The 19,267-nt window shown below is 36.4% G+C and overlaps 1 protein-coding gene and 1 long non-coding RNA gene across 6 annotated transcripts in view; one reads left to right on the plus strand and one right to left on the minus strand.

Annotated features, from left to right (window-relative positions):
• Positions 1-19,267, minus strand: part of MIB1 (MIB E3 ubiquitin protein ligase 1) — a 98,931-nt gene that overhangs the window by 32,262 nt on the left and 47,402 nt on the right. The window contains exons 11-12 of the mRNA XM_055417110.2: positions 12,259-12,456; positions 11,272-11,423 (exon numbers count right to left, since the gene is read on the minus strand). Of these exons, the coding sequence (XP_055273085.1) occupies positions 11,272-11,423; positions 12,259-12,456 (350 nt within the window). The remainder of the gene's footprint in view (positions 1-11,271; positions 11,424-12,258; positions 12,457-19,267) is intronic.
• The window catches only part of LOC129549739 (uncharacterized), a 32,252-nt gene continuing 14,205 nt past the window's right edge, over positions 1,221-19,267 (plus strand). Inside the window, exons 1-5 of one of the 5 annotated variants that reach the window (XR_008684663.2) lie at positions 1,221-1,514; positions 1,908-2,073; positions 3,227-3,459; positions 7,676-7,744; positions 8,376-8,390. This is a non-coding gene — a long non-coding RNA (uncharacterized LOC129549739). Of the gene's footprint in view, positions 1,515-1,907; positions 2,074-3,226; positions 3,906-7,675; positions 9,757-19,267 lie in introns of those variants that run through there. The other 4 variants (XR_016036688.1, XR_008684664.2, XR_008684662.2 and 1 more) reach the window with 4 other exon arrangements.

Consider the following 19,267-nt stretch of genomic DNA (forward strand, 5'->3'; position numbering starts at 1 on the left):
ATGCTATTAAAATTTAGAACAAAAGTATTTTTCCCCTACAACGTGTGTTATGTGACAAAGTTATAGAAGGGCTTCCCTGGTGGCTCAGCAGTAAAGAATTCATCTGTAATACAGGAGACACAGGTTCGATCCCTGGATTAGGAAGATCCCCTGGAGAAGGAAATGGCAACCTACTCCAGTATATTTGCCCGGGAAATCCCATGGACAGAGAAGCCTGGCAGGCTACAATCCACTGGGTCACAAAAGTCGGACTTTGTGACTGAACAGCAACAAGTTACAGAAAGGTTAATGACTATTTTGAGTCTGTAATAAAGTGTGAAATGATCATGCCTAAATGCTATTTCAGAAAAGTAAAGCGGAACAGCAATGTACAAAGGAGAAAAAAACCACTTCACATTTGAAAATAAAGTAGAACTTAATTAATACATTATAACAGTTATATAACTATACAAAGTTTCAATAGAAATGTAACACAATTACTAAAAAGCATTCCAGACCCTGTTTCTCACCTAAGCACTAATAAAAAATTTATTAAAACTGACACTGAATTAAGTTTTTTTTAATTAGAAGTTTTAAGTAGCATTTCCAAGATTTCATTTAGACATTCCTCCTTTCCTCCTGAGTGATCTCTCCACCTTCAATACATTGGTTCTACTTACCCTTTCTATATATTTTTTCCATTCAATTATTATTTATTAAATTTAAAAAGAACGTATAGCAACAACGAGCTCTAAAGGTAACACTACAAAATCCTTTTAGGCCTTGAGATATGTAAAATATCATTATCCTGATTTGTTTACTGATTTACAAAAACAGGTTATGAAATATATTTTGGCAGCAGAGGGACTTTACTTGTCCCATATCTGTCCAAAGCCCGTCTTCCTACTAGCCAGGGTAATATTTTTTCTCTTTCCTTTTTTCGCTGCAGTGCTTCTAAGTATAGTGGCAGCCGCATCAGGCTTTCCTAGCCTCAGCGCAAGCTCAGTATAAATCTGGGATGTGTAAGTGGAAACATGAGAGACCGCTTTATTTGGCAGTGCTTTGAAAAAAAAAAAAAGCAGGACAAATGGCAAGGCAGTGTTTGGACCGCAGGATGAACAATCAATAGGCAGAAAGCAAGATAGAGGCTTCCTCAGCTTTGGGATCGACAATCGACAGCTGAGAGACTATTTTTTGCTATGGTTGACTAAATATGGTCAGGGAAGAGAGAGGCACAAGAGAGCCTGTTTGCCTGGGAGTGCATGTTTCAAATGCTTAGCTGCCTATAAAGCTGTAACAGTTCAGCCTGTGGCCACTGAGGGAAGACTGTAAGTTAACCTCTGTAGTGACTGTGGAAGTCCCGACCTTGCTTGCAGTCTTGACCTCTGGATAAGACAAGGTAGCTTCAATACAGATCTACCATCTAATCCTGGCAACTAAAAACAAACAAACAAAAATTCCACAGCAAGAAAGATGCAGAATATTCCTGAGAAGTCAGAAGACCCCAATGTCCTCTGGTGGGCAAAGGAAACAGGGTGAATGTTTACAGTTATTTGGTGGGTGGGAGTGAGGTGTGTTTTGGTTTTTGCTGGGTTTGTGTGTGTGTGCGTGTGTCTTTTTTAGATTGTAAAAGTAACCTCCTCTGCAACTTTTTCCCCATTTCTGAAGCATTCCATCTGAGCAATTACTGAGGTGCATTTTCTTGGCCATTGAAGCAACCTTTCCCGGTTGCTTCACTTTCTATACACCAGAGACAAGGTACTCATATCCATTCAATACCAGTAATAGGACATTCCAAATCAAATGGCCAACGCTGACAAAATTTTATTGAAGTTGTTTTTTTTTCCCCTTAAGCATAAGGAAAGGGAGAGGGAAAAGATGGCTGATATACTTTGTTTGTTCACTGTTTTTCAAATTTATCTTAAAAGGTGGGGTCCTGTGTTCACTGATACTTCCCCTTTACTTCCCCCGGCTCATGAAAAGAAGCGCTGATTCAGCAAATAGAGTGAAAAGCCGATCAAGATGAGATGGCTGCTGCTGGCGTGACTCTCTGGGTCATTCTCTCTCTCCCTGCTCATGACACTAAGCTTACAGGTAACACAGCACCACAGGACAGTACTTTAATGGAGGCTTATGGTTTTCTGCATGCTTACCTATTATCTACTCAATACAGGCTTTTATTGTTAAATTCTACCTGGGCAGAGCCATTTCACAGTTCAAGCAGAGACCTTATGCAGTGTAAAAAGGAATGCTGTTCCAATATCATGACAGATGATGCAATGTCAAATCTGTACAAGTCCATTCCTGTCTTTTACATTATTAAAGAGTCAGTCTTTACTGTTTCAGATTAAGTGGTGATTCTGTATCCGGAGGAAATTGCCACCTGCCTTCAGAGCATACTATCTTTTAAAAACTATTAACTCTTTCAAGGTTTAGTCAACCAAGAAACTTGGGAGATCACAAAATGCTTTTTAAAGATTCCTCTGATAGCTGGGCACCAAATTAAACCAGACTGCAGATGGTCAAACTCGAACGCTGCATTGTTGAAACTGCTGTAGTACTGGACCATCCCCTGCTACGTGGTCCTCTGCTCTCTATGAGCTACCGTCACTTCTTACAACGGGCTGCAGGAATTCTACTTGCCGTGTCTTTTATACCCCCTCCTTTCTCAGATCTGAAATTTTCTTATGGTCTTCTTATAAATTAACTTCTTAATGCCATAATAATAAAAGGCAACTCACCAACTATAATTTGGATCAAGCTAAAGGATCAAGCTAAAACCCAACTGCTCACTAGTTAATACTTTTCAGTTCTTTTAAGTGAGACTCTGGAAAACTTGACTGTTCTGGTATTTATCCTTCATATTAAAAAGAAAAATTAAAGTATCAGAACCACTCACCAAAATTAGATATTAATTCCTCTATCTAAATTTATATTTAACCCAGACAGGAACACCAAACTGCGAAAATCAGGTAAGTAATAAGAAAGGAACAACACAGAGGTTTTCAAATGATCATGAGTTCTTATCTGTGACCTTAAAAACAAAACTAACAAAAAAAATTATCATTAAAAAAAAAAATTCAGTTCATTCACACTCTAAAAAGATCCGGTTTTTCTCCTTGTTTTTTCAACTTGTTTTTTAGAGTCAACATTAGAAGTAGTACTAAGTGGTTAATTATTATGTTTTTAATAAGATACCTAGCTGATAAAAAGAACATGCACCAAATTAATTATTGTCTACTTGTAGGTTCTAGAAGCAAACTACAAAATAAGAAGAAATTTGCTTTGAAGACTATGAAGGAACACTAGGCTGATCTTACCAATTTCTGAAAAACACTCTGTAAATCCCCACTGATTCAATGGATCTCTCTCAAAAAGAACCAAACCAGGACAAAGTTCTACAGATAATTGGTCAATGTTTAGAAGTGTTATGTCCACCAAGAACAAGGAACCATAAATGGCACTAATGCCATGCCTCAGGTAAACCTGTTATAAAGTTTAGTCTTTGATATTCTCTGCAAATATCTACCACTGCTCTCCATCAGTAAGCTGAAAGTTTTACTAAAAAATGGGAAAATAAAACATTTCATGTTTTTACAGCTAACAACTTAGTAATACCTACTCAGAGTACATACTTCTTTATGTACCCATATGAACATACAATGCTATGGAATGTAAAGAAGTATGTATTTTTGGTAGGCAATAAACCACCAAAAGGAAACTAGACTGCAACTATGTGAATGACCTTCAAATGTTAAATTAACCTATCAAAGAGATGACCTTTGGCAATACTAACACCAGAAAATGTATCTACTACTTTCAGATGGAAACTAAATGTTGCTGATTTATATTTCATGAGGAAAAAGGTTCTATTGAAGTAGACTTAAAATTAACATCGAATTCCTTTTAAATCTTTTAAGTTTAAAGCACACTACATTTTACATTTTTAAATTAAGTACTCACATGATTAAAATTTGAATACAAAAGAGAAAACAGCGATACTAGTACAAAAAAATGATATACACGACCCATTTTCTGTCTCCCCAATTTGATTTTAATTTAAATGTATCATATTAGTAGGGCTGACATTTAACAAAAGCTGACTTCATCTGCATTTCAACAGCTATTCTTCGCATTTTGATATGAAGCATAATTATAATTAACAATATAATTTAATTATAATTTAACAATATTAGAAGAATTCCTGAAGCAAGTTTTGGTGTTTTCAGTTTTCTTTCTGAAAGCGACAGACATAGTTATAACTTTAAAAGACTATCTTTCAAGCAATCTACTCTCAGAGAGAAAAGCAGTCCCTGTGCTCCCCAATCCAGTTTCCACTTTCAATGCTACGTGAGTACTTAGCTCAAATCAAGACATATGATTTATTCAAGAAAAATGATAAAATTCTGGGAAATAGGTGTAAATCAATAGGGCACACTGGTCACAGACTGCCAAATATTAAAATAAACTAACTTATTATCTACACTATCCTTGAATTTGCTTTCTCCAAAGAGGGCACATAAAATCAAACACTACAATCATGAAACCAATTTATACAGAAAGAATAACCATCTTTTATTAGTACTAGGCAAACACAATTCAATTTTTTATAAACATGATAGCCTACTGTTTATAGTATGCTAGAGATATTAAAATACATTTTGCATTTTATGCAAAATTTATTTTGTACAATATATATTTATATATTGATAAATATAAATGATAAACCTCTTAGCAACAATTTATTAGCACCTATTTTAAGCTACTAGATTAATAGATTTAGAAAAGAAATATTAATATTCATATAGTCTAATCATTTCTTTTGATTAGAGTATTCAGACATATGTCATCACATGTCTAAATTTTTTGTCACAGTTGAATAGAAATGGCCATAAGGTTATCCATGAATTGTTAATTTTCTGTTTAATAAGACAAGCAGATAATTGTCAAAAGGTGATTTTCATTTAATCAGATTAAAAAGGAGAGAATGACTTACATATAAGCATAGAAGTTATAGAATATTTATTGGAAATTACAAAAAGTTCATTAATTTTAAAATTTTACATTTTCAAAGAAAAAAAAATCAGTTCAAAGCTTAACTCACTCAAGAATAGACCTTCTTCCTGATTATTCACAAAAAGGATGGCAAAGCTTCATATTCCATTCATTAAGTTTAACTACACACGCCCTAAACATCAAAAACTGACAATATACACCTCAAAAGTAGAGGTTCCTCTATGAAACTACTCAAAGGGTATTACTATATCTATGCTTTATAATAAGCAATTATATTCGCCATTCTATGGGTATAAAAGTTTTTAATAATTATTTTAAAACATTCCAGCAACTAAGACTCTTGTTGCTACAATATTAAGAGCTTACAAACCTTAGAAAATGACAGTATCTATTACTCATTTGAAAAAGTATAATTATTCACTGATTCTAGTGCTTACAAGTTAAACTTAACATATCTAAGAGTATTTTCAATCACTCTAAAATGTCACATCTATCACTTAGATCAGCTGTTCATTTTTAACTGAGTACATATTAAACTCTGGGCATCTGCTGACACTGTTGTAACTCAAACATTTCAACTGTCTCTCTGACAGGGATAACAGATGCTGACATTATCAAATGCTGTACTATTTTTTTTTCCCCCTGGCCTCTCTTGCCCCGATATGGCCAGTATATGAAACTGAACTGCCATCCAAAGCACACTTGAGCAACTGGATCTGCTAAACAGCTCCCATATAACTAGTAAAAATAGAAGTCAGTTTTATTGCTATCTTCAGCACTTAAGTCCAGGCTACTTAACACCTGTTTCTTTTCTATTAGAATAAATGATGGAAATAATTGTAGTTACATTAATTTCACTAGCAGCATGATACCCTTCAGCCAACAGATGTGGGATATACTTAGTATGAGAAGTGTTTGAATATTGCCTGAATTAGTGTTGACCTTCTCCCAGTTTGGTTCAAAACACATAACTGTTTCTTTACTGTTTATATTTCAGTGAGAGTACTTACCTTACAGGCAAACTATAACTGTTCAAAGTTTTATTTTAAAAAGGTATCTTCAGAAGACATCCCTTCTCAATATTGAAATTCCCTTATAACAAAAACTTGCTGTACTGAGTTTTAATGGTAATTTTCATACTCAAATTCATGATTATTGCTAACCACAATGTATTATTAAGCAGATAATGAGAAGTAACCAGGCAATCTGTACCCGAAATGACAGAGAATTCAGTCAAGAAACTAGACTTTTAAAAGAGTTCAATTATTAACCTATGGTTAGTAACACTACATAAGCAAAAAGAAAGAAAAAAAAGCTATCGTGCGTGGCAGTTCCTTCAACACAAGTCTAAGCAATACACTGAATACACATGTGATCTATTTATAAACCAAAGGGTACCAGAGGTACTTTTCTTAAGGCCATTCATCCTTCCCCCCTGTCAGCAACTTGCTGTTAGTCCTTAAGTATTATGCTAAAAAAAGAAGTGGCGGTAGAAAAGTGTGACTGCATAGCAGGACTGTCCCCTACCCTATTTCACCTGCTTATTTAGTTTACTGCTCAAAGATAAATAGAAAACATCACTCTGATACACATCAAAGTCTACATGCTCTTTTTAAATGGTGCTGGTTTTGAAACAGGTCACTGTCTAAGAACTCAGCAAAGGTGTTAAAAATAAAGATGTACATTGATAACTCCTCAATGCACTAACAACGTGCTAAAGGGTAAAGACTTATGCACGACTACAGTGGGAAACAGCAGGAAAAGTGCCTTCAGAAAATAAAGTTTTACAATCCATGGCTGAAATACTGATATGAGATTCTTTTAACATTTGAGGAAGGACCATAATCATAATTTTACAAATAAAAAAATCTTAACTGTTTTAGGTCCCCAGCTAGCAACACGGCAATGCTTTGCTAGAGCTGGTAAAATGGAACCAAATCGCCTCTTCAATGGATTTGGTCCCCTTCAACCAGCTGTAGCTATGCATTGATTACTACAGGATAGCCAGCATTTTCATTTATCATTATCAATCACATGTCAACTAATTTCAACTTATTTAAATTATTCAGATTATGGTTTAAATCAAATAACTTGTAACAGTTAATTCTATTTGAAAGAGCTATAATAGTGTATAATGTTAATAAACAGTTTTATGAAAAACTGTGTGAATGATGTAAGGCTTTCAAATAAAATTATTTTATTCATTTATGGCCTCTGTATTAAACTTCTTGTCCTTCAGAAAAGAAATGAAATGCAGACTGTGCCACAAAATTTAAAAAAAAAAAAAACTTCTTTCAAAGGAAGAAAATATCTGAGGAGGTCACCTGAAACCGTAACAGGAATGCCACAGTGTGGACATGCACTATTTTAAATTAAAGAAAAGTATAACATTATATGGGTTTTCCTGGTGGCTCAGCTGGTAAAGAATCCACCTGCAATGAGGGAAACCTGGGTTCGAATGGGTTGGGAAAATCCCCCAGAGAAGGGAAAAGCTACCCACTCCAGTACTCTGGCCTGGAGAATTCCATGGACTGTATAGTCCATGGGGTCACAAAGAGTCAAACACAACTGAGTGACTTTCACTTCACTTCATTTCATAACATTATATAAAACAAAACTCCAGAAATGCTGAGTCACTACCTTTCATATGATTAGCAATTAACTGACTGCTATTTATCAGGAACATTGATGGGTAAGGTGGAAAAGGAGACAATGACACTGCAGAGCATTTGGCGGACAGACTTAAACAGTAAGTATGTAATTCTTCTGATACTGAACCAAAAGTCTTTAATCCTCAAAAAAGGAACAAAATACTAAGCATTGCTGCTGCTGCTGCTGCTAAGTCACTTCAGTCGTGTCCGACTCTGTGTGACCCCATAGACGGAAGCCCTCCAGGCCCCCCGTCCCTGGGATTCTCCAGGCAAGAACACTGGAGTGGGTTGCCATTTCCTTTTACTTATATAGATATTTCAACTCTCCAAAACTGTTTCCTCAGCTATAAAATGAGAAGACCTTCTTTCTCTTAATTCTGAGTTTAAATGGTTCCTTCTGTCTTATGACATCACTGGTTAATACCAGGAAAGAAATGTTAATTTTAAGAGTAAGAAACCTGATATATATATATATATAAAAAGAAACTCAAAATAACCCAGCTTACAATTACAACAAATTAACTTGCATCATCTTCTCATACTCGTTCATGTTCAATTAAAATCATCTTTTATCTGGCAATCTACAGTCACAACTGCATAAAATGTCTTAAGCAAAATAGGAATAAAGAAGTCATATACCTTTAACTAAAGCAACACTTTGCTGTAGAATGAAAGTGTTAATTTTTTTCTCTTTTTTTATGTCACCTGACACCAATTATCTGGTTGGAGGAGTCACTGTTACAAATTTCCAGAGGAAATCTCAAGAATTAAAGAAACAGAAGTAGTATTTTTCCCCCCTCCTTGGTTTAACATTATTAAACATACTAGCCTGCTCTCAATGTGCTCAATAAAGTTAAACAATCCAAAATATTTAAAAGTTACTCATCTCCTAAACACTTTAGTTTTTAATCTACCTTAAACTATTTTATAACTTAAAAATATTATATAACCTAAATTAAATTCCCTCAAGAAAATATTTTTGCCAATTCTAACTTGAAATACTTGCTCTGTATGGACTCCTGACAATTTTTCTATAGAATTTTTATTTTAATTGATTATATACTCTTGTGATATCTAACACTGTCCTGTCAAATTAAGACTAACATGTATTGAGTCCTCACCAACAGTCAAGGCATTGTACGAGATACACAAATATTTGTGCCCAAAATTTTAACAGAAAGAAACATAAAAATGCACATACTAAGGGACAGCACAAAGAAGATAACCCCAGAAAACAAGAACACAGAACAAGGAAGTACAGGGCAAACAGAAAATAATTTCAAAGATGAAATCTAAGACCTCAGGGAGAAGGTCGGTTAAGGACATCTTAAAGAAAGAAAGTGCTTAATCAATGAAGGAAAGGAGCAGAAACTTTTAGGGAGAGAGAGTAGCACAGTATAGCTGAAGGTCAAGGTGGGCAGAAAGATTTTAATTAGTAGGAGATAAACTTAAAAGATAGGCTCATGACACGCAAGTCAGCTTGATGTATTGCTATATTCTTGGTTAAATCATTCACTGTCCATGTGTTCCAGCCTTACCTCACATACAGCCCATAATACAGAGAAAATAATATAAGGCAGCTAAGATCAAATGATTCTAAAGCCAAATAGACCATGATCAAGTTCCAGCTGTTTCACTAGGCAGCTGCATGACCTTGAATACAAGCATTGATAAACTTCATTTCTTTATAAGCCTCATATTCTTCATCTATAAAATGAGGATATTAACACCTACTTCCTCTTCAAAAAGCTGTTCAAGGGATTAAATGAGATAATGCATGTCAACTACTTGCATGTGGTAAATCTATCATCACCACCTTTTATTTGAAAGGCAGGGAACATATAACACTATTTTCTCTCCTTTACAACGTCAACATTAAATATTTGAAGTGTTCAAATATTTATAATCTGAAAAAAACAAATCAATATGGCCATTTATTTCATCCTAGATTATATACCTATTGTTACAGTACCAATAGTCAACTTCAATAAACTCCTTTTGTTCTCTGTGCTCACCCTCTAGTGGTGATCCTAAGAAGCTAAAAAAAACAGCAAAAAATTATTGTAAAAGGAAACATGATGTAAAAATGCAATATGGAACCAAAGAAGAAATCATGGTGTCTACTGGGAAAGGTTGGGGGCGGGAGGAGAAGGGGACAACCGAGAATGAGATGGCTGGATGGCATCACCGACTCTGTGGACATGAGTTTGAGTGAACTCTGGGAGTTGGTGATGGACAGGGAGGCCTGGCGTGCTGTGATTCATGGGGTCGCAGAGAGCTGGACACAACTGAGCGACTGAACTAAACAGTTAATAATATTGCACTGTATATTTGAAAGCTGCTGAGCAAATAGATCTTAAAAGTTCTGATCATAAGAAAAAAATTCGGAACTATGCATGGTGATGGATGTTAACTAGACATACTGTGGCGATCACTTCACAACATATACAAATATAAATCACTATTTTCAACACATGATATTAATAAAGTGAAGTGAAGTGAATGAAGGTCACTTAGTCGTGTCCGACTCTTTCCGACCCCATGGACTACACAGTCCATGGAATTCTCTAGGCCAGAGTACTGGAGTGGGTACCCGTTCCCTTCTACAGGGGATCTTCCCAACCCAGGGATCGAACCCAGGTCTCCAACATTGCAGGTGCATTCTTTACTAGCTGAGCCACAAGGGAAGCCACAAGGGACATTAACATAGTATCATATGTCAACTATATCTCAAATGTTTTAATTTAAAATTTTTAAATTATCAAAATAAACTTTCAAGTAACCATCTTCCTCAGTCAATACACGTGGCTTGATTCAACTATAAACACAAGACATCTAATGAAGAATTTTCTTTTTTTAAAGAGTTTAAACCCAGGCCCTTAGCAGTTAGAGCACAGAGTACTAACCATTAGATCCCTGGGGAATTCCCCAGAATTTTCCAAAATGCTTCTCAAGGTAAAGTTGTTCCAAAAAATCCATTTACAGAAAGTTCTACGTTAAGTGAAGCTAAGCATTTTTCTTCTCTGTGAGACTCTGCAGATCCTTTATGAATTTTATGACTTCCCAAAAGTCTTTCTCAAACTTCACCAATAAACACTTTTTTCAGCAGACCACCTATTACCCTAACAATGGTTAGAAGACATCTGTACTAGAAGTTTATAGTTAATTATATTATCAATAAAAAATTAGGTAACTTAAAAGTTTTTTAGTCAAAAGTTTTAAAAAAAATAATTACCGTGCAAATAGACAACTTGGAATAAAGAAAAAAAAGATAACATGAGGTTTTGGTAAGAGGATGCCTGAGAATGATCTTGAAGACACATAAATCTCCAGGTGGAATGCATTTTAATTAAACCTTTAGAATACAAGCAAGTATTCCTGATATTTTATACCCATATTTAACATATATTTAAATAGTCATTTCATGATACTTGTATTAGTTTAACAAAAAAAAAACATATAAAACTAATCTATTTAATGAAGACAAAATTTCCTCAGATTCTAAAACAATTTAAAATATTAAAATAAGCCAAAATCACTTCCTTATAAGCATCAGAAAAAGAGAGCCTGCAACAGAAAACTGTTTTTAAACTGCAGAGGAAATAGTAAAAGGCGGCATCTTTACCTGGGGTTTCCTCTCAGCGCAGCGTGGTGTAGGGCATTAAACCCATTGTTGTTCGTAATGGTAACATCTGCTCCAGCTTCTAGAAGAACTGCCAAGATGTCATCACGTTTCTTACTTATTGCATCATGAAGAGGAGTATCGCCTTCAGAATCCTTTTTTGTTTTCAAAGTTTTAAGAGATTTTCATTAGCTCTTCTTCAATTAATTATTACATGTAAAGTTAATTCTTATAATGATCTACTAAGCAAAGAAAAACAGAAGCCATATCCAACAACCAGTAATAAAACATGCTGTGTGTTAAATTTCAAAATGCAGGCAAGAAATACTAGCCTCACTATAGTAAAGAAATTTCTAGTCAATCTAGATGGACAATACAATAAACACGCTATGGTTTTCCAAAGAAAATAAAAAAATAAAAGCAAGGACGTATCCTCAAATACAATCAAAATTTTAATGAGATAGAAAAGCTGACCCCCAACCAACTCATTAGCTTACAATGGGCCACACTCCTACTATTAACGGTTACACCCTAAAATTTCATACCTATTATAAAATCAATCCTAAAACTCCATATATATTTTCTAAATCAGAAAATCTTCCAAGAGTAGATTAAGGATTAGACCAACAATCTAAGATAAACTAAGCTAAAATTAAAATAATTTAGACTCCTCTGAAGTAACTATTATGAATTGCTGAAGCTCACTGTCACGGTCAATAAAGTTAAATCAACCCCTAGCTGATATTTTTACAAGTCCCCATCACCAACTCCCCCCACACAAAATCAATTTTACTGACACTTTCTTAACAAAGTCTTTTCTAAGAAGGAAGAGCTGCCAATTTTATGGTATTCTATACCTTTGGAATCATTCACTATGACTGATCATACAGAAAGGACTGATAACAAAGGAATGCTTGCCACAGAAACTAGTATTGCCATTTAAAAGAATCCTGGAAGTACCTGCACGATATGATTCTTTAACGGTTTTACCTGAAGACTGGGATGACACCCAAAGTCCAGTAACGTCTTCACCACCTGAAGGTGACCTTTATTGACAGCAATATGAAGCGGTGTCTGCCTGCGCTTGTTTCTAGCGTTCAGATCAGCACTGCCCCGGTGCAGCACTTCTATAACAGCTCCTTCATCTCCAAAAGCGGCATGGTGAACCGCTCTATCGCCATCTTTATCCTAAACAGCAGCATTAAAAGTCTCAGTCAGTGAATGTTTCAGAAAAAAAAAGTGACGCTACTATAATAATTCATCAAGAATCAGATTAATGTAAGAAAAGGAAACAGAATGGAGTCAACAAGATAACTAGAAATTCATTGACTAGTGATTAGCTCCAAAGATAAATTATGACCTGGATCATTATTTCATGCACACACATACTAGACCAACAGTTACATCAGAAGTAGTCTGATTCTTCAGTACTCCTAAATTATCAGCCATGATGGTAAGCCAACATTAGAAAAATGTTAGATCACAACTATATGAAGTTTTCTCATGAAAAAAATCTTACACAGACTTCTTAATAACATAGAAATTATACTAACAGTTGAGTACTTTTAAAAAAAGAAGGAAGAATACCAAACAGTATGATCTCAACCACTTTTAAGGGGGAGAAATACATCCTCATGTTAACACTGGTTATCTCTAGCTGATGAGCATACACTTTTCTATATATTCAAGAACAGAAAAAAATTATTAAGCACTTCATTTAAAGATAAAAATGAAACACAAACAAGTATAATTCTATACATCCAAACCGCCAAAACTATTTTAGAGGGATCCAGTAGGTATGCCTCACCTAATATTAGCGTATCTTTGAGATGAGAGGTAGAAAAGGACCCAATTGCTTAAGTGTTTCTCAAATGTAAGAGACTGCTTTTTTAAAAAAATGCTTGTACTGAACCATAAAGATAATATACATAGTCCATACCAAAAAGAGTCTCATTGTTAGATGCAGATGAAGAAGGATATTATAACAGTACTGCTTTATTCCATACAGATCTCAAATAATAACACCTAGAAGTAAGCAGACTCTCAGACTTTCTCCAACCCACGGTAGCCCCTGATGGACTCTAGTTTTTGCAGGTGGTTTGAAAATCCATATTGAACTTATCTGAACTACTTTCCAAAGATAATGCAGATAAATATCGTCATGGTTAAATACATTTAAAACAAATGAACACGACAGTTGCTGAATTCAAAACAGTTTTTGGTCTTTGCGTATTTCCTCAAATAGATACTGAAAGTAAAACTGCTCAAGCAGGAGTCCACAATGGCTTGACAATCATTCTTAAAAGGCCAAGAACTTCTCCTTTACTAATATTCCAGCAGAACAAAGTTAGGATTTTTGTTACTTCTCAACCTTAAGCCAAAAGGAACTAGCAAACTACTATAGGAAAGAGTAAGGATTCAACTCTTGTGCCTCTCAGAAGTATTATATATAAAATTCCAGAAAAAAAACAAGCTTCTTTAAAAAAAAAAAATTATCTTTGTGTGTGTGTATATTGTTAACTTCTCTAGTAACACATTTCAGTATTTCATAATCTTAGATTTAAGATCTTCCTAACTTCCAGTCTAGATTCATTTTCTGTTATAATTTTTAAGCCTATCTAGTGGTACTCCTTCCATTAAAAATGAGAACATCAATCCTCTGACACTCACTGAATAAAGATAGGAACTATTTATGAAATGTACCACAGATTGATGATTGTTAGAGAACTGCTACAGAAATACTTTAACACAGGTTCCATCAACAATTTGCTTATGTTAAAAAAGATACCTAAAAAATTAAAACCCAAATATATATGTCAAAGGGAAATATATAAGGAAAATGTAAAGACTTTGGAAAATACATACACGCACTAGAAAACAACAACTAATTTCCAGATTTTTATTCTAAATTAGAAAACCTCACTTGCACAAAGACCACAGCTTCCAGGTTTTGTTGCTTTCTTCCCAATTTATCTTAAGTATTTCAAAAGGCTTCAAACAACGAGACCTTTATTCTGTCTCTGATACTGCCACCAAACAAGTTGTTGAGGCCCAGCACGACAGCTCACTTCCAAAAGGTGATCTAAGGAGACCTGCAAAGGGGCCCAATTAAATCTAACACTGATCTTGGTCCTTTCTACCCTCTTCCTCCCCTTCGTTTCCTCCCAAGCTCTAAACCTACTCCTGTTCCACCCTCCCCTCCGCTGGCTGATAAAACCACAGTCAACACATTCAGGACCTATCAGTCATGCTCATCTACTTCCTTTTGCTGAAGCCCTACAGGCAAGCACCAAATTCGATGGCTTTCCCTCTTCAGGTTAGGTTCTGTTCTCTCTTGTCCAATTCTACATCTAAGTGATTCAGGCCTTCTTTCATTCTCATTCACCTGACCTACTGCCAGAGCTCACCCAGCCTTCTTACTTCAACCTATTCTTCATACAAAAATCAGAATTTTCTTTATATAACACAAAATTTATGTTTAAAATTCTTTCATGTAACTCTATAAAGAACAAACCTCTTTTAAAGCCTACTTCTGTGGACCATTCCAGACTCATCTGCTGCCATCTTCCCTCACACATAAAACTAATCTAACCAACTGACTTGGCCCCAGATGTTCACGGGCTGCTCTCAGACTTCACTGCACTTGTTCATTACGTTATTGGCTTGAAAACACACATTCTTTAAAACTCAGTTCAGGCAACTCTTCTCTTATGAAACTGTCCCTGACTCTCACAAAATTAGTTTAACTCTAATTTCTATTCAGCAAATTATGTCAACTATTTTATTATTCTCAAAGGTAATAAGTAACATCGCACCTCATCTTATTTTCTGTAAAACTCGTTTAATTAACCAAGATGCTGCTATCCTGATCATCAGTTCAGTTCAGTTCAGTCGCTCAGTCGTGTCCGACTCTCCGCGACCCCATGAATCACAGCACGCCAGGCCTCCCTGTTCATCACCAACTCTCGGAGTTCACTCAAACTCATGTCCACAGAATCGGTGATGCCATCCAGCCATCTCATTCTCCGTCGTCCCCTTCTCCTCCCGCCCCCAACCTTTCCCAGCATCAGAGTCTTTTCCAGTGAGTCAACTCGTCTCATGAGGTGGCCAAAGTACTGGAGTTTCAGCTTTATCATCAGTCCCTCCAATGAACATCCAGGATTGATCTCCTTTAGAATGGACTGGTTGGATCTCCTTGCAGTATAAGGGACTCTCAAGAGTCTTCTCCAACACCACAGTTCAAAAGCATCGATTCTTCGGCGATCAGCTTTCTTCACAGTCCAACTCTCACATCCATACATGACCACGGGAAAAACCATTGCCTTGACTAGACGGACCTTGGTCGGCAAAGTAATGTCTCTGCTTTTTAATATACTATCAAGGTTGGTCATAACTTTCCTTCCAAGGAGCAAGCGTCTTTTAATTTCATGGCTGCAATCAGCATCTGCAGTGATTTTGGAGCCCAAAAAAACAAAGTCTGACACTGTTTCCACTGTTTTTCCATCTATTTCCCATGAAGTGATGGGACCAGATGCCATGATCTTTGTTTTCTGAATGTTGAGCTTCCAGCCAACCTTTTCACTCTCCTCTTTCACTTTCATCAAGAGGCTTTTGAGTTCCTCTTCACTTTCTGCCATAAGGGTAGTGTCATCTGCATATCTGAGGTTATTGATATTTCTCCCAGCAATCTTGATTCCAGCTTGTGCTTCTTCCAGCCCAGCGTTCCTCATGATGTACTCTGCATATAAGTTAAATAAGCAAGGTGACAATATACAACCTTGACGTACACCTTTTCCTATTTGGAACCAGTCTGTTGTTCCATGACTGGTTCTAACTGTTGCTTCCTGACCTGCATACAGGTTTCTCAAGAGGCAGGTCAGGTGGTCTGGGATTCCCATCTCTTTCAGAATGTTCCACAGTTTATTGTGATCCACACAGTCAAAGGCTTTGGCATAGTCAATGAAGCAGAAATAGATATTTTTCTGAAACTCTCTTGCTTTCTCCATGATCCAGCGGATGTTGGCAATTTGATCTCTGGTGCCTCTGCCTTTTCTAAAACCTGCTTGAACATCTGGGAGTTCACGGTTTACATACTGCTGAAGCCTGGCTTGGAGAATTTTGAGCATGACTTTACTAGCGTGTGAGATGAGTGCAATTGTGCGGTAGTTTGAGCATTCTTTGGCATTCCCTTTCTTTGGGACTGGAATGAAGACTGACCTCTTCCAGTCCTGTGGCCACTGCTGAGTTTTCCAAATCTGCTGGCATATTGAGTGCAGCACTTTCACAGCATCATCTTTCAAGACTTGAAATAGCTCAACTGGAATTCCATCACCTCCACTAGCTTTGTTCCTAGTGATGCTTTCTAAGGCCCACTTGACTTCACATTCCAAGATGTCTGGCTCTAGGTCAGTGATCACGTTATTGTGACTATCTTGGTCGTGAAGATCTTTTCTGTACAGTTCTTCTGTGTATTCCTGCCACCTCTTCTTAATATCTTCTGCTTCTGTTAGGTCCATACCATTTCTGTCCTTTATCGAGCCCATCTTTGCATGAAAAGTTCCCTTGGAATCTCTAATTTTCTTGAAGAGGTCTCTTGTTTTTCCTATTCTGTTGTTTTCCCCTATTTCTTTGCATTGATCACTGAGGAAGGCTTTCTTATCTCTCCTTGCTATTCTTTGGAACTCTGCATTCAGATGCTTATATCTTTCCTTTTCTCCTTTGCTTTTCGCCTCTCTTCTTTTTACAGCTATTTGTAAGGCCTCCTCAGACAGCCATTTCGCTCTTTTGCATTTCTTTTCCATGGGGATGGTCTTGGTCCCTGTCTCCTGTACAATGTCACGAACCTCCGTCCAGAGTTCATCAGGCACTCTATCAATCAGATCTAGTCCCTTAAATCTATTTCTCACTTCCACTGCATAATCATAAGGGATTTGATTGAGGTCATATCTGAATGGTCTAGTGGTTTTCCCTACTTTCTTCAATTTAAGTCTGAACTTCGCAATAAGGAGTTCATGATCTGAGCCACAGTCAGCTCCTGGTCTTGTTTTCGCTAACTGTATACAGCTTCTCCATCTTTGGTTGCAAAGAATATAATCAATCTGATTTCGGTGTTGACCATCTGGTGATGTCCATGTGTAGAGTCTTCTCTTGTGTTGTTGGAAGAGGGTGTTTGCTATGACCAGTGCATTCTCTTGACAAAACTCTATTAGCCTTTGCCCTGCTTCATTCCGTGCTCCAAGGCCAAATTTGCCAGTTACTCCAGGTGTTTCTTGACTTCCTACTTTTGCATTCCAGTCCCCTAGAATGAAAAGGACATCTTTTTTGGGTGTTAGTTCTAAAAGGTCTTGTAGGTCTTCATAGAACCGATTAACTTCGGCTTCTTCAGCATTACTGGTTGGGGCATAGGCCTGGATTACTGTAATATTGAATGGTTTGCCTTGGAAACGAACAGAAATCATCCTGTCATTTTTAAGATTGGATATGGTATACTCTGGTCATTCGTTCTTTCAGTAATCATGGACTAGGTGCCCACTATGAACTCAGTGCTGTTATGGACACAGAGATAAAACAACAGGCAAGACAAAACTCCTGTCCTCAGTTGCCATTCTAGTGGGGTAAAGAGAACATTAAAAATGAAATATGTCAATAAAATGTAAATGTTTGGTAGGAGGAAATGCCAAGGAGAAAATATAGCAGGGAAGAAAGACAAGACAGTCAAGCGATGGCCCCTGCCAGGGAAGGTGTGAGTAAATAGCTGAGAGAAGTGAGAAAAGGCCTGAAGACATCTGGGGAAGAGAAGTGCCAGGAGACAGCACAGTGGCACCAGGAAGGATGAAAGTTGTGTGAATTCCGGATAAACTTCACAGAGCCAACGGATTTAGTGATATTCCAAATGAGGAGTATGGGGGAAAAAGACTAATCAATGACGATTCTTAAGACCCAACCCGTGCAACTAAATAAAGGTGCTGATAAGGGAGGACTATAAAACTATGATATGCCCCCTTTAAAATCTGACCATTTTTGTTTGGGCAATCTCAGATTGCACTCTGCCTGCCTGCAAAAGGCACCTTAAGGATTGCTTTCTGGGTCTTATATTAATAAATCAGCATCTTCTCATGTTTTTAATAGTGTCAGTATTTTGGGGTAGGGGGAGGGTGTAGGGAAAGCGAAGTGGAAAAGCCTCTAGCCACAACCTGAACTAACATGGATCCCTAGGAACCATGTACGCTAATTCCTAGAGCCATTCTGGAGGTTATTATTCTGAGTCCTCATTTGTTTTCCAAGAAAGAATTTCCTTGAATTGAGTAGTCTTAAAGTCTACTTGCCAGTTCCTCTGAAGATTACAGTTAAATACAATGTTTCTACAGTTTTGTTTTCATTAACCAGATAAACAGAATCAGATAGAATTAGCATCTGGGATTTGTTCCTTGTTTTTGGGTTTTTTGAGAAACTGCTAGCTTACACTGAAAAGAAAAGTGAAAGTGAAGTCGCTCAATCGTTGTCTGGCTCTTTGCGACCCCATGTACTGTAGCCTACACCAGGCTCCTCTGTCCATGGGATTCTCTAGGCAAGAACACTGGACTGGGTTGCCACTTCCTTCTCCAAACTTTCACTAGTTGGAGAAAAATGTTTAATAAGAACACAGATAATAATGAAACCTTAAATTTCCATTGTGTTCTATATTATAAGTGGTATCTTAATTGTTTCCCTTACTCAGCTCTCCACCCCTTCAAATTATTATCATAGACGAGGAAACAGAAGGTTAAACCAATTAAACTTTTTGCCCAATATTATTTTAGACAGCAACAATACCATTCAAATTGGGATTTTTTTGACAAAGTCTAGTATTATTCCCTACTATTAATATTCTCCATTCAAAAGAGCTTTCATTACTGTTAAATAATAAAACCACTTAAAATTCGCTGATATCATCAGTATATACTTGTACTATATTTGAAAAACTTATTGTAAAGAATTCACTTTTTAAAACTGGGCTTCC

The sequence above is a fragment of the Moschus berezovskii genome, chromosome 28 (assembly GCF_049115385.1).
Source record: "Moschus berezovskii isolate FMDL1 chromosome 28, NW_MosBer_1.0, whole genome shotgun sequence".
NCBI classification, from domain to species: Eukaryota; Metazoa; Chordata; class Mammalia; order Artiodactyla; family Moschidae; genus Moschus; species Moschus berezovskii.